We start from the raw sequence: 13262 nt of genomic DNA on the forward strand, positions 1-13262 counted from the left end.
ACATGATTATATGGTCGACTTTCAAGTCTTGCATAGAAAGTACAGATAATCTTACACTGGATTTCACACCCCCACACTCACATTAAAAAGGTAGGATGAGTTGTTTTGCAGTGTAATATTTATCACAGACCCTTAGATATCTATCTCAGCTGAGGTGGCCCATGGGACTGGACAGCCCATGGAGCTCCTTTGATTGTGCTCTGGGTGTAGGATTAACTCAATACAGCACATGGTTGTTACATATCCATTTTCCTTGTATATAATAAGACTTAAGCCACCTTTCTGCCATGAGGAATTATAGCTTTTAGACTCAGCTTGAATAAGCAATTTCCAGTTAGAACCTCAAGGCAGTGCAGGACTGTTATTTGGTTTGTGCTCCATTCATAACCAGAAACCCCTCCTGGAAGGCAGGGGTGCTGTATTGCAGTAGTGGCAACTAAAACACCAAATCAGATTTTATTCCATCTATTCCACGGTTAAGTCACAATAAACTTCTACAAAAAAACATAAAATGCAGAGTTCAACCTTCCTGAATTACAGCAGAGGCCGTGACCACTGTGCACACAGCCACCATGCAAAATCACCTCCACAGCAACACTATTTAACTCTGTTAAATACTACATGTTTTCATCCCAAACAAAGTATTTTATGGCTAAAAGCATATGTTTTCTAATGATAATTTAATGAACTGTTATGATCTCTTCCCTGCCACTTTTTCCCTCTCACCATTTCTCAGACAGCACAGGAATTTCAGCCATGCAACCAAAACACACACAAAAATAAATCCCAAACAGTGCTGTCAGAAAGGTGATGTTAATAGGCACAGGAGGATGACTGACCTCATAAAAAGACTCAGGACATCTTTTTTTCAGGTTTTTTTTGCACTGGTATTTTTTTCCGTCACTGTCTTTGTCAACAACAAAATTCCATCTTACTTCTAAAACTGAATTATTTGCACATAGCCTCAGTTTACAGTCAGGTGTGTAGAATCTATTTCCTCCCATTTGCTGTGACAGCACATGTATGTTCTGGGCATATATTTTTTTGCACGCAAAACCAACTAAAATAGGACATAAAATGAGCACAGGAAAGAACCTGTCACTGTTGGTTACTCACCAGCTGCAGCTGGCAGCATATTTTTAAGATATCTGATAACAGATGAACTTCACTCACACAACGTGAAAGATTCTGCTTCTTCATTGGCAAACATATTTCATAAGACAAGGTATCAAGGGCAGGGGATTCAGAAAAGACTTCATATAAAAAATAACCCCATGAGATCAGCACTCAACTCTCTGGGCTGACAACAAATGTACCACAGGGATCAGAAACCTTAAGTGTTATTTCTGCAACTAACACAGAGCACAGGGCTAAGGAGGTTTCTGCTTTGCCCACGTGTTTTTTCCAGAGCCAAAATGCTTAGAATGGAGGCTTAAAGAATTCTGCAGAGCTTGCAGGTTTTAGGAGAGGCCGTGGATCATTACTTGTGACTTGGAGAGATTCATCTGCTGCCTGTCTAAGAGCAACATCAACGTTTTCACTGATGCTTAGAGATACTGAATTTCACAAGTAGAAGAAAAACCATGTGCTCCAATGTATTGGAAATGTGGTTTCTCAGATGCTCCTCTCTCAAGTTCTTTGTTGTTTCCATGCAGAGCTCTCTGCAGGGGAGTGGGCTGGGCTCAAACAGCTTCAGAGCCTTTGCAGCCCTGTGACCACAATGTACCAAGTGCCTTCCAACACCAGGCTGTGTCTGTGACTGTGTAATGCAGCAGCTGACCCTTCTCCTGAACATAACTGCAGTTGGTAAGATACAACAGACCCATTGGATCAGCACAAATAGGTTGAAGAGGGTAATTTTACAACACATTTTGCAAAGCTTTAAGCACTTCATAATTTTTTTCTCAATTTTTTTTTTAACCTGGTAGAGAACATCACTAATCATTACTGTTACAATGACACTTAGAGACACCTGACTGCTGTGAGTTAGGTATGCTAATAAAACTTTAGTAGCTCCTGCACATTTAGAGAGAATTCAGTCAGACTGTGAAGGTATTGACTGTCATGAATGACTGGACTTGGATTTTTGCTGCAAGTTGGATGGTTCTCAGAAATGTTTCTATCATGCAGACCCTCATTTCTTTAACATACTAGATTTCCTTCTTATATAACAAGGGTTCTGAATGTCTCCTAGCAACAAATATCTAGTTTAGAGGCAAAAAATGTACTTCATTAAAACTTAATGTCCCTTCCATCAGGTAGGTTACAAAGCTGGCACCAACTTCACAAACTCTATGTTCACCTTGATGACTTCCTCATTTGGTAATGGCTTCCCAAAAAACCACATGTACTGTAATATGCCTAATTTTGGCTCTTCAAAAAAGAATAGGTTCTTCCTCAAAATAGATCACTACCACCACTAAAAATAAGAGTATTAGACAACTACTGATGTAACACAGGGAACTGCTGTGAAGTGAAAGGATTGTGTCATTCACAAAGAAACCTATAGTGGAAGGCAAGTGACTTACCTTCACAGGACTCCAAGATATGGACCACATCACCAATCTGAAGAGGTAGTTGAGGTATTCCTGTGCCTTTGAAATTGTATATAGCTGAAAAATTAAAGGATGACAATACTATGTTTCAATACAGCCATACACTACAATTAAACTGAAAACCAAACATGGTTATTAAGACTCTGATACTGGGATAAGCACACTATGATAGACAAGCAGAACCACAATTCTATCAAGAAGCTCCATTTGTCACCATTAATTTGTCTCTTTGCTTGTGAGAATGGAAAGGTGGTGAAAACTGCCAGTGCTGAAAACAAACAAGAAATAATCAACAAACCCCACAGAAACCTCAGCAGGCACGTGGGAACAAGCTCTTCATCACCTGCTCTGCACAGGATTTAAGATGCAGGTCTTGAATAAATACACATTCACAGTGGTGGAGAATTGTTTGTCTACAGATTCAAGGGCTTTGAGCACACAGCTTACAGAAATTTATGGCTACACTGATGAGAAAGGGCACAGAGTTGCCTACAGAAACTGAATTTCCTGAACCCTTTCCTGGGTTTAGATGCTTCAATTTAACATGAAACTGTTTCATATGGAAAGAGTATAAAGTTTCATAGTTCTCTGTATGACTCTGAAAAGAACACAGGAGCAGTGGATTTTAAAAGTGTTCTAATCAGAAGCTTATCTCTATGTGGTTAAGAAACAGTACTTTCAGAGAGAATTCAAGAAAATAAGCCTCCTTACCAGTTCTGATGTTCTAGGGCTACAGGATGTGGGCTGCTATGGTTACCATGTGCCTCTGTAACTTTTTTTTTTCTTCATGGGCTTGGTTATAGACTTGAACAACAGCATTAGAGAGGAGAAGTGGTTATTGGAGTTAAATCACACTAGGAAACTATTAAAATATGTAGGTGAAACTCAAAGTTGTGCAGGTGGGAACAGGAACACTGGCACTGAACACGACCTGCTTGGGGCAGGAGAGGTGTTGGTCAGCAGAGCTCTCTGCCCTGCTCCTGCCAGTGTCCCAGTCCATCCAAACTGGAAGCATTTGGGACTAGGGGAACACTGATCCATAAAGCAGAGCCCACCTTCAGTATATTCCCCCACTCCTTTTTCTCCCCCCATCCAGGCTTCTAAAGCAGGATATTAAATCTCTGCTAGGCCAAAACGTACACTGGGGAAACATTTTATTTAAACATTTTACTTTGAATTATGTTTAAAGGCTCCAATTAAATTGCCTTTCAGGAAAATGCCTGAGGTAGGAGTGTAGAGCTAAATAGATTCATCCTTGTTACTTTACATGTATTCCATACATTATGTTTCCTGGGGGTTTTATATTTGCTATATTTCTGGAACAGAAATTAGAAGGAATCTCAGATGTAAGAGGCTTACTGGACTTACTGGTAATTATTTATTTTTTTTTACATGAAGAGACGTTCCCAGCTGTTCCTCCTCCTGAGTGGATAGAGCAGGGCTTCAACAATTCAACACAAGGGGAGGGGAAACTAAAGAATAACTTTGAAGTGAGGCTCTGCTGTCCAGATTCAGCCATTTATCCGAGAGAATCTTGAAGACACTCCCTCAGTGATGCTCAGAGGACTGCACACAAACTTGAAATTAAATAGTAGATGTGTGTATAGTACATGTGCAGTTACATTCTGAGTGGTTTCTTTTCAAGAAGTGAAAGATGGCCAAACCCCTGCTAAGTTCCCATGACATTTAAAGACACATTTCCACCGAGGTGTTTGGGAGATGTGGGGGATGTGTGTGCTCTTACTTTTTGCCTGAAATGTTCATGCAAATTAAGGTTACTGCTGACTACCACATGCTTTAGATTTCAAAATATGCACTGCTCTACTCAGTTGTAGCTGTCTCAAAACGTGGATTCAAATTACTGAGTCATATATTTATGTTGCATTTTGGGTTTGCTCCCTTAAAAGCTTCATTTACCAGCCACGAATATATTGAAAAGCGCAGCAACAAACTGACAAAGGAAGTGGTTCTCTGAGCTTAGACTTCTCTAAATGAGTAAGTGGAAACTTAACAAGAGAGATTTTACTGTAGAGCTTGGATTGTTTGGCAGGATGAGTTTAACAAATCCCTTTACTAAGTTTTAAGCTATAGACCTACCCAGACGTTTTGTGACAAGAAACTGTGATAAGCTTCCATATACCATTGCAAAAAACTCTAAACAGACAACTTAATACCATCAGCTATGTCTGTACATCTTATCTACAGCTTAACTATCATACCTGCTAATTTTTGATTATTAACTGTGAATGAAAATTTGAGTATTATATCCAGTGATGTTTTCTGTCAGCTGTTAGTGATGTCATTTCCCTTACAAACTGGGACCCTCCTATATTTGGGAGTATCCCCTCAGAGCTCACCAGCCATGAGAAGGGTTCCCTTTCTTCCACCCTCTGTGGAGAGGTCGTGTGTGGAGATCCTCAGGGTTATGTGTGCATGGTATACAGACACATATTTAACTCATTTTGCTCCTCAAAAATATGAAAACCCAGTAGGGAATTAAGATTTTTTTGGTGGGATACCCACCACAGGTTGTTGGTTTTTTAAAAGTAAACTCTCCATTCAGTAGAAATAAAACTGTCTGAAGAACTTTCCTACCTCTCCCCTCCCTGGTATCCTCTATCCCAACCATAAATCCATTGTGAGTCAGGATCCCCAAGGCACAGGAGGTTGTTCAGAGACCCCAGCATTCATTCTAAATCCCAACAGTGATTGCTGACCTCAGGACCAGCTGATGTCATGGCAATAAGATTAGTGGGGAAGCTTTGGCTGGCAGATGCCCTCCCCAGCAGGCAGCACCAGGCCAAGGTGTTCCCATGAGCAGGGAATCTGCACACAGCCACTGTCAGACTCCCCCAGAAAGGCACAGAGAATGCTCTGAACTCCTGTGCTCCTAAAGAGGGACTTCACACTTAATTGAGAACACAGTAAATTTCCCTCAAATGAGCAAATAAAACCCATCTTTTTTAGAGCTCACCACAACCTCGGTGGTAATTTTATAGCACACACATGACAGAAAACAAACAAACAGCCCAATGAAAAACTCCCTTAGATTCCAGGCTTGAGCTCCCTCAGGAGAGGGGCTGAAGAGCAAAAGTACCAGGTCAAACTGCTGGCATGGACAGCTCTCCAAACTGAACCCTGCTCCAGCACAAGGGGGCTTAGAACTGTACCTCAGGAAGTTGGAAACAATTCCCATCCGTGGCAGAATGCCCAAAAATTCCTTTCTTTTCCAGCCAAACAGGACCTGCTGTAAGGACAGTGACTGTGATTGTGCATCACCCTCACCCCCAGAACTGAAGACATCTCCCAGTGTCCATCCCAGGGGCAAAAAATGAGCATGAGGGCTGAAGAAAACTTCTATTTCCATTTAATTCCTGCTTATCTCTTAAAGGCAGACCTGCTGGATATGATATACACATTCCCCCACATATATATAGGTGTGGATGCTCTTCAATACACATGTGGCTGTGGAGCTGTTCCATTGCACCACGCAGGGATTGGGCACATTTTCCAGAGCAGAGCCATGAAAATCTCTAAAGAACATTGCACTCAACGTTCCAAGATAAAAAGTAAATCAGAACAGTCACACTGTTAAGGTTCCTATCAAAAAATAAATTCAGCAAGTACCAAAAAACAGTTAACATTTTGTAACTGAAATTTCGTGTCCCCCTCAATTCAGAAAGAGACAAGCAGAAAAACAACAACAAAAAAATCATCCTTTGTAGCTTGTTTGGGAACACTCACACACAAAACACTCTAGAAAAGTCACAGTGACCTAGGTAAGAGAATTCCTCCCTCAAAAAGATGGATTTCTTCAATATTCACTTGCTTTAAGACCCCATATTCTGGCTATTTATGTGATTAGCCTGTAAGCTACTGCAAGATGGGAAGGGTAAGCAAGGAAAATCCCACAGACATGCAACACTGAAACCATTTGTTATCCCAATAATCTTACCTGTCTTTCCTGCCTGTTTTCCCTTCATGTGCAGTCCCTGCTCTGCCCTTTATAAGAAATACAAGCACTACCTTGTTCCATTTTGGGACTTACCTTTTAGTAAAAATCCATGTTTCTGGTTGGTTTCCTTGGCTCCCTTCCACTTAGACTGAATTTGACAAAAATTCCTGAAGTATCTCTGAGCCAGCTCCTAATTTCATTTTTCCATAATATCAGGACTATTAGGTATGATTTGGATGTAATAACTAATGAGGTGTTTTGCATATTCAAACAATTTCTAATTATGTTCAGTTGCCATTTTCACCTTAGGTGAAAATATTATGCAGTCCCAACAGGATTTCTTAACTTCTGGAAAGATATCTATAAAATTTATGTTCCAGTGCTCTGAATTAAGGATCCCCCCCCCTCAGATCTCACAGAGCAAACGTGAACATGGGCACAGTTCTGATGGATATTTCACAGGTATCAAACCTCAGGGTGGGTGAGAGGCTGATTTCATTTCTTGAAAATCCAAGGGGAACTCTTCAGTTCTCAGGTAACAGACCGTTATCTCAGACAACAATTCAACACAGATTTCCTCACATGCTTAACCTTGGGGACAGATGGAGGTTTGAGCTGACTTGAGCTACTTATTTTCTTTCTCAAACACAACAAAGCCAGCATGGATTATAAGAACCAGGAAGTTCTAACATGCCTAACTAGTTATACAAAGATATTGTCACTGAATTTTTACCTGTTCATATAAAACATTAGCACTGTTATTTTTCTTAAAAGTCTTCATGAAGAACAGGATATTTAATTGTGATTTTTCATTTTGGTGAAAGATCATGGATGAAAAAAATCCCTTTCTTAGCTTTGTTTTCATCTTATTTCAGTTTGCCTTTTGTTGTTTCCCAAGCAGCTGGAACAGCCTGGTGGGTTCAGGGGTTACATTTCATGGAGGAGTCAACCTGCCCTGAACAAAGCTCTGCTCCCTTACAGCTCAATCTGTTTAGATTTTAGAGATGTAAAATAATTTTCAGAGGCATTCAGCAAATGAAATCAGACAAGACAGCCACAGCCCTTCACTCTCAGGCTGAGCATGAGTTTTTCTACACTTACAAAAAAGTCACCCACAACCCTCCATGATTTTTGCTTCAAATTGACAAACATCCATTTTCAGCTTCAGCAGGACAGGAGTAAATCTGATGCTTGAATTTAGCATTCCAATATAATATTTCACCAGTCTGTAACTTCCCTTAAGGTCTGAGCACAGAGCAAACACTTTCCATCAGGAACCTGCCATCCAAACCCACTTTTACCATGACTATTCCATCTTGTCTTGTCCACAGAAATAGCTCATATTTAAGCTGGGAATGCTCCAAGACTAAGAACAAGTTTCATGTGTAAAATCAGGCTTGTGGTTTCCAAGCACAGAGTTTAACATCTGCCACCTGGACCATCCCAATTAATCAAGTGAAACACAAAAGAGGGCACACAGGCTGGGTTCTACCATGGCCATGGGATGGTGTGGTTTTCCAAATGTCACCTGCAGCACAACATTGCTCCTCCAAAGCACAGTGGGCCCAACTCTTTCCAACTGAAACTCTGCCCATCAGCAGAAACTGAGGCAATCGGGCTCACTCCTAACAAAGGGCTTGAAAATTCAACCTGAGAATTGTAACCAGACACTTAAAACCAAAGATTTCCAAAATCACCTAAGACAGGATAACCCCACATGGTCAAAAAGCTTCCAGTGTCTATTATTCCAGAAGCTTTTCACCTTTCACAGACTTTATGACTCAGTCGACTCTGTTTGCCCATATTTCTTATTTTCCTGAGACACAGGAGACATGACTACAACAGACTATAAATTTAAAAACCTCTTCACTTGTGAATATAGTTGTTAATACCTCATATTTGAGGCCTCATTAATCAAATGAAACTCATAGAGTAAAGTTAGTAAAGTTTAGCAATCAGCCTATTTTTCCACCAATTTCTAAGTGGATAAGTTTACTAATTTATGATATAGGACAGAACAACCAGTGGTGGCAGTAGATGCTTGTTTGGGTTGGTTTGGTTGGTTATTTTAATTATTCTGGGTGAAAGATTCTCCCACTTTTCTCACCAACTTATATCATGAAAGAATGCATTTAATTTCCAAGAGAAAGGAAAATAAACTGTGAACCAACAGCTTGGCTAAGAAAAGGAACTCTTGGGTATAAGGTACAGATTATTGAATTTGTACTCATCTATCAACTTCAAGCAATTGTACAAAAGCAGAGGCAGAATGTTCCTACTGAAGACAACCTACCAGAAAGTTACATGTATGAATACTTCAATAACTAGTATTCTGATTTTGCTGGGAAGTCCATTTGATTATTGTTCCCATTTTGCCCACTCTGCTTTGTGACAGACTAAACCACAGCACTGCTGCAACTGGGATTTTTTACATACAAACATAAAGTGTCTTACAATCCAGTGTTACACAGAAACCTTGGTTAACCCAGGAAATGGACTTACTCAGGGTGAGCAGAGAAGGAGCAAGTTCCCACTGTCACCACACAGCAGGACAGAGGCTGTTCAGATTCTCTTTGCCATTAAAATCACTGTGTGCTCATGGGTGAGAGCAGCAGGAGAGCAAGAACAGGGCAAAAGAAAAACCACCAGGATCCAGGGTCGGTTCTTCCCAGTGACCTTCTCTAGAGCTTAAATTATATTCTGCTTTGGACATAAAAACCAACATTGCTGGGTTGGCATTAATTTACCAGGTAATATATTTTCACAAGGGGGTTTTTATTACGTGTGGTTTGCTGCACTTTCCAAATGCCACAGAGACTACTACAAGTGCAAAAATTAAGTATTTTCTACTATTTATAAAACTGAAACAGAAAATATTTACATACCCTTTATTTTGTAATATAAACTGCAACCACAAGAGGCTGCTTCCATTTCACAATTCTGCTACTGCTGCACATGCAAGTTGAACAAGAAAACATTTTTTTCCTCTTATTAATGCTTTGATGATTTACTTTATTTCATGAAGCCATTTGGGTGGATTTTTTTGAATTGAAGGCACATCACAAAACATCATGGCCTACTTCAAATAAAAAATGTCTTTTAGAATTTAGAAGTTTAATAACAGAGTACTAGTATGCATCTTTCAAGTGCTTTAGATTTGATTTCTAATTTTAAGGCTTTTTTTAAACAGCAATTCAGCCCTTTATACAAGTTAACATCACTCAGATTAAGAAGATGACTTCTCTTCCAAAAAAAACCACTTACCAGTTGAAATACAGATTTTTTTCTGTAACACTAACCACAAGTGACAATCTTGCAGAAGCAACTGCAGGATTCCCCTTCCCCTACGTTTGTTCTCCATAACTTCTGGCTGCTGGGCATTAAACAACACACGAGTAACTTTTTGCAAGTTACTCAGTCTGTTTCTAAAATACCAAGCTGCATTACTTGAGAGTGAGAAAGTTGACACTCGTGTACTTTTTGCCATTCTGGTTGAAGGATTAAAGCTTTTTACAAAATGGATCATCTCAATGAAGCCACCAAGGTAAGGTGGAAAGTGTTGATTCATCACAGCAGAGCAAACACCTGCCCACATCCTGCTCAGGAGGCAGAGAGACACAACCCAAAAGGCAGCTCAGTTACGTACCCACGCCAGTCTTCTCGGTCTTGTGCCATCTTGCCATCACACATGAACCCCTGAGGCTCCAAAGGATGCCCACCAGCAAGGAATCCAAGGTTGATGGGCTGCAGCCTTGAGGGCGGGTGACCAAGCCAGGCCTGGAAGGAGCCGCGTTCCCCAGCGCCGGCACCGAGGAGCGGGCGGAGGCAGCTGCGAGATTTGCTGCTGTTCTGAGCTTCCTTCCTCTTTTCTCAACTCAAGACATTGTCATGGGGGAGGGGAATCCCAAACTGGGTGTTACTGTTGCTCGATACTGGTGGTAACACATCAGCAAAGGACCAAACCCAGGGCAGTGCTCTGCGGCACCAGCCCCAAACTGGGGACGTGTGTGAGCCCGGCTGCAGTGACACCTCTGACCACGGCTCCCTTCACCTCACAACACCACACCCGAAAGGTTTGACTTCACAGGTCAAACATCTTAAAACCTGCTCTCTTCTAACCTGTCCTGGAACAAGGATTTGTCTTTTTTTCTTTTGCAAGTTCACCTCTCCTGAGAGGCGAAGACAAAGCCGCGTTTCAAACCGCACCCATCGTTTCTCAGTTCTGTCATTTTATGTTTGCAGGAAAAAACGTTGAAGACTTTCTCTTTAGTCTCTAAACAAAGCAGCACTTTCTTCAAGACTTATTGTCCAGACAAAACTGGAAAAAGCAATTTATGGCATATTTACAGCTGCTGTGTGAGCTAACTGCCATAAGGACATTTTGGATGTGCAAAAAAAATCAATCCAAGTTGTTTGTAACGTGGATTAAGGACAATACACTTAATTGAAGGCAAGTATGCCACCTTCGCTCATCTTCTTCACTTACAGTTTGGACTCAAAAAAACCCCAAATAAAATGCTTGCAAAGATTTACTGTTTGTTTGTTTGATCTCCTGCTTAGTACAACAAATTCACGTGACAATCCTGTCCTCTGGATATTATATTGCAACTTAGCAATCACTGTTTATCCAAACTGTTTAACGCTGCCACGCTACATTCCTTGGGACATTTTGGATAACACATGACATTCTATTTCTTGGTTTTAACTAGCAATCATGTGGAGCACAGACTGCCAGTCTGTCTCATTGCACATGGAATTCTGATACATATTTCTGGAGGAAAATCACTTTAAACTTTACCAGATTTGCTTGAATTGCCCTAAATCTTCACCATGTCCACATAGTAGCTTAGCAAAAGGGTTTAGCTTGTTACTCTCCCCTAAAATAACATTGAAATTCATGTTACATTAACTAAAGTGGGCTAAATTCTGAGCAACATCCATTATCTCCATTTACAGACAACAAGCTCCATCTATGGGTTCTAAATCTTTCCCACCCGTGGAACATCCATTTTATATCATTCTTCTGTTAAAAAAATATGTTGAGGCTGAACCATTTCATCTTTTAGTTTACATTATGGGATTTGAGCAACAGCTTCCTAACCAGTGATAACTATCTTCCTTACTCCTCCCAATCCCTGCTGCAGCAAATCCCCTCTTCCCATTTCCTATTTGGCCTAAAGGATGATGTGTTATTATTTTCTTGTTCTACATCTCTCTTCCTTATGGTGCTTACCTGTAACACAACAGTGCTGAGGAAATCCTTTCTAGCACTTACTTGCAAACATGCTTCCTCATGTAGGTCTACTAAACCTAGTTGATACCAGTATCTTTTGCAAACAAATTATCTAAAATACAGGAATTTCACCTTCAAGCTGGGATCCAGTTGGTAACACTTTGCTGCTGCCTGGCTGTGACTGTGCAGAGCTCAGCACACACCCAGGGACTGGGCTCTGTGCAGAGCTCACATCCCCCCTCACACCATCCCAGCTCCCCAAAAATGCCATTTTGAGGACCCAAACTCCCTCAGGCAGCGCTGCTTCCCACGTGCCATCCCTTCCCCACGCCCAGCTCAGCATTGCACACACATCTGCTCTGACTTCCTCCCCTGAAACTTTCACGATGATGCTTTTGCAACTCCTCGACCAGAACCTGCTGCTGCTTCACCTCCCTTGGCTCAGACAACCCCGTCTGACCGCGGCGGAAAAATCTGACCGCGGCGGAAAAATCCGAGCTGTAACTCCCAAAAAAATGGACTGAGGAACAAAATCCTTCTCTAGCTTCAAGAGGAAAGTGCACCCAGAGCAAAGCATGCACAGTAACCCTAAAATCCTGTTCTTACACCAGAGGACAAATCCCAACATCGCTCTAGAGAATTAAGGTGGATAATTGTTACACCCTCTGGCAGGGGAGGCTTTTGTTCCAAGTTATTTATGTAGTTTTGTTCCAAGTTATTTATGTAGTTACCATTCCACATTAATATTCCACAGAAAACAGTGGGCAGATTCATCACCCTCACATACCTCATAATTTTTTCCTTAAGACTTTTTTTCAGACAGAAGCTCTTTTAAGGAAAGCAGAAAATTCCTGGCTTCCCCAAAAGATGAAACTCTCTGTCCAGGGAGTTCACAGGTAGAACTTCCCTTTTGGGGGCTGGGGGGCAGGCAGAGGAAGGGAGACAATTCTTGCTTCCTTTAACATTGCTCTTGGTTCCAGAAAACAAGTTCTTTTAAGATGCTGACTTTATAACTAGCCAATTTTAGCTGTGCTAATTTCCATCATACAGGAGAACTTGAGCAGAACACAGAAGTTGCATTTAACTGCTTCTGAATTCTATTCCAAGCCAAGATCTGTGAGCAGCTGCAAAAAAAAAGCAACTGCTGTGACAAAACAGAACCAAAAAAGGCAATGCCCAAAGGACTCTCAGGCACAAAACCTTAAGTATATTATGGCCAAACCAAAGCCTGAATGCCAGACATATTTCCCCACCTGCTGTAGTTGTGCAAGAGATGTGTGAGCACACAAATATTGCATAAGATGAAAAACTTACACACTCCAAGGAAACTCCAGCAGTGGAGGTGAAGCAGTTCCTGAGGGTAAGAGAGAACTGGGATGTCACTGATTGGGATTTTGTTTGTAGCATTAATTAACAAGTTATTTCCATTTAGAAAAAAAAAATTAGTAATGCCATATTGCCAAATAGCTCAAAATATAATTAACTATAACTCAACATACAATTAACATAACATATAATT

General features: G+C 40.9%; 1 protein-coding gene across 1 annotated transcript in view; it reads right to left on the reverse strand.

Annotated features, from left to right (window-relative positions):
- The window catches only part of DOCK2 (dedicator of cytokinesis 2), a 164648-nt gene extending 154346 nt beyond the window's left edge, over positions 1-10302 (reverse strand). The window contains exons 1-2 of the mRNA XM_032703120.1: positions 10157-10302; positions 2529-2612 (exon numbers count right to left, since the gene is read on the reverse strand). Coding sequence (XP_032559011.1) covers positions 2529-2612; positions 10157-10193 — 121 coding nt within the window. The 5' untranslated portion in view covers positions 10194-10302. The remainder of the gene's footprint in view (positions 1-2528; positions 2613-10156) is intronic.
- Positions 10303-13262: the final 2960 nt, after the last annotated feature.

This window comes from Chiroxiphia lanceolata, chromosome 15 (genome assembly GCF_009829145.1).
Source record: "Chiroxiphia lanceolata isolate bChiLan1 chromosome 15, bChiLan1.pri, whole genome shotgun sequence".
NCBI classification, from domain to species: domain Eukaryota; kingdom Metazoa; phylum Chordata; class Aves; order Passeriformes; family Pipridae; genus Chiroxiphia; species Chiroxiphia lanceolata.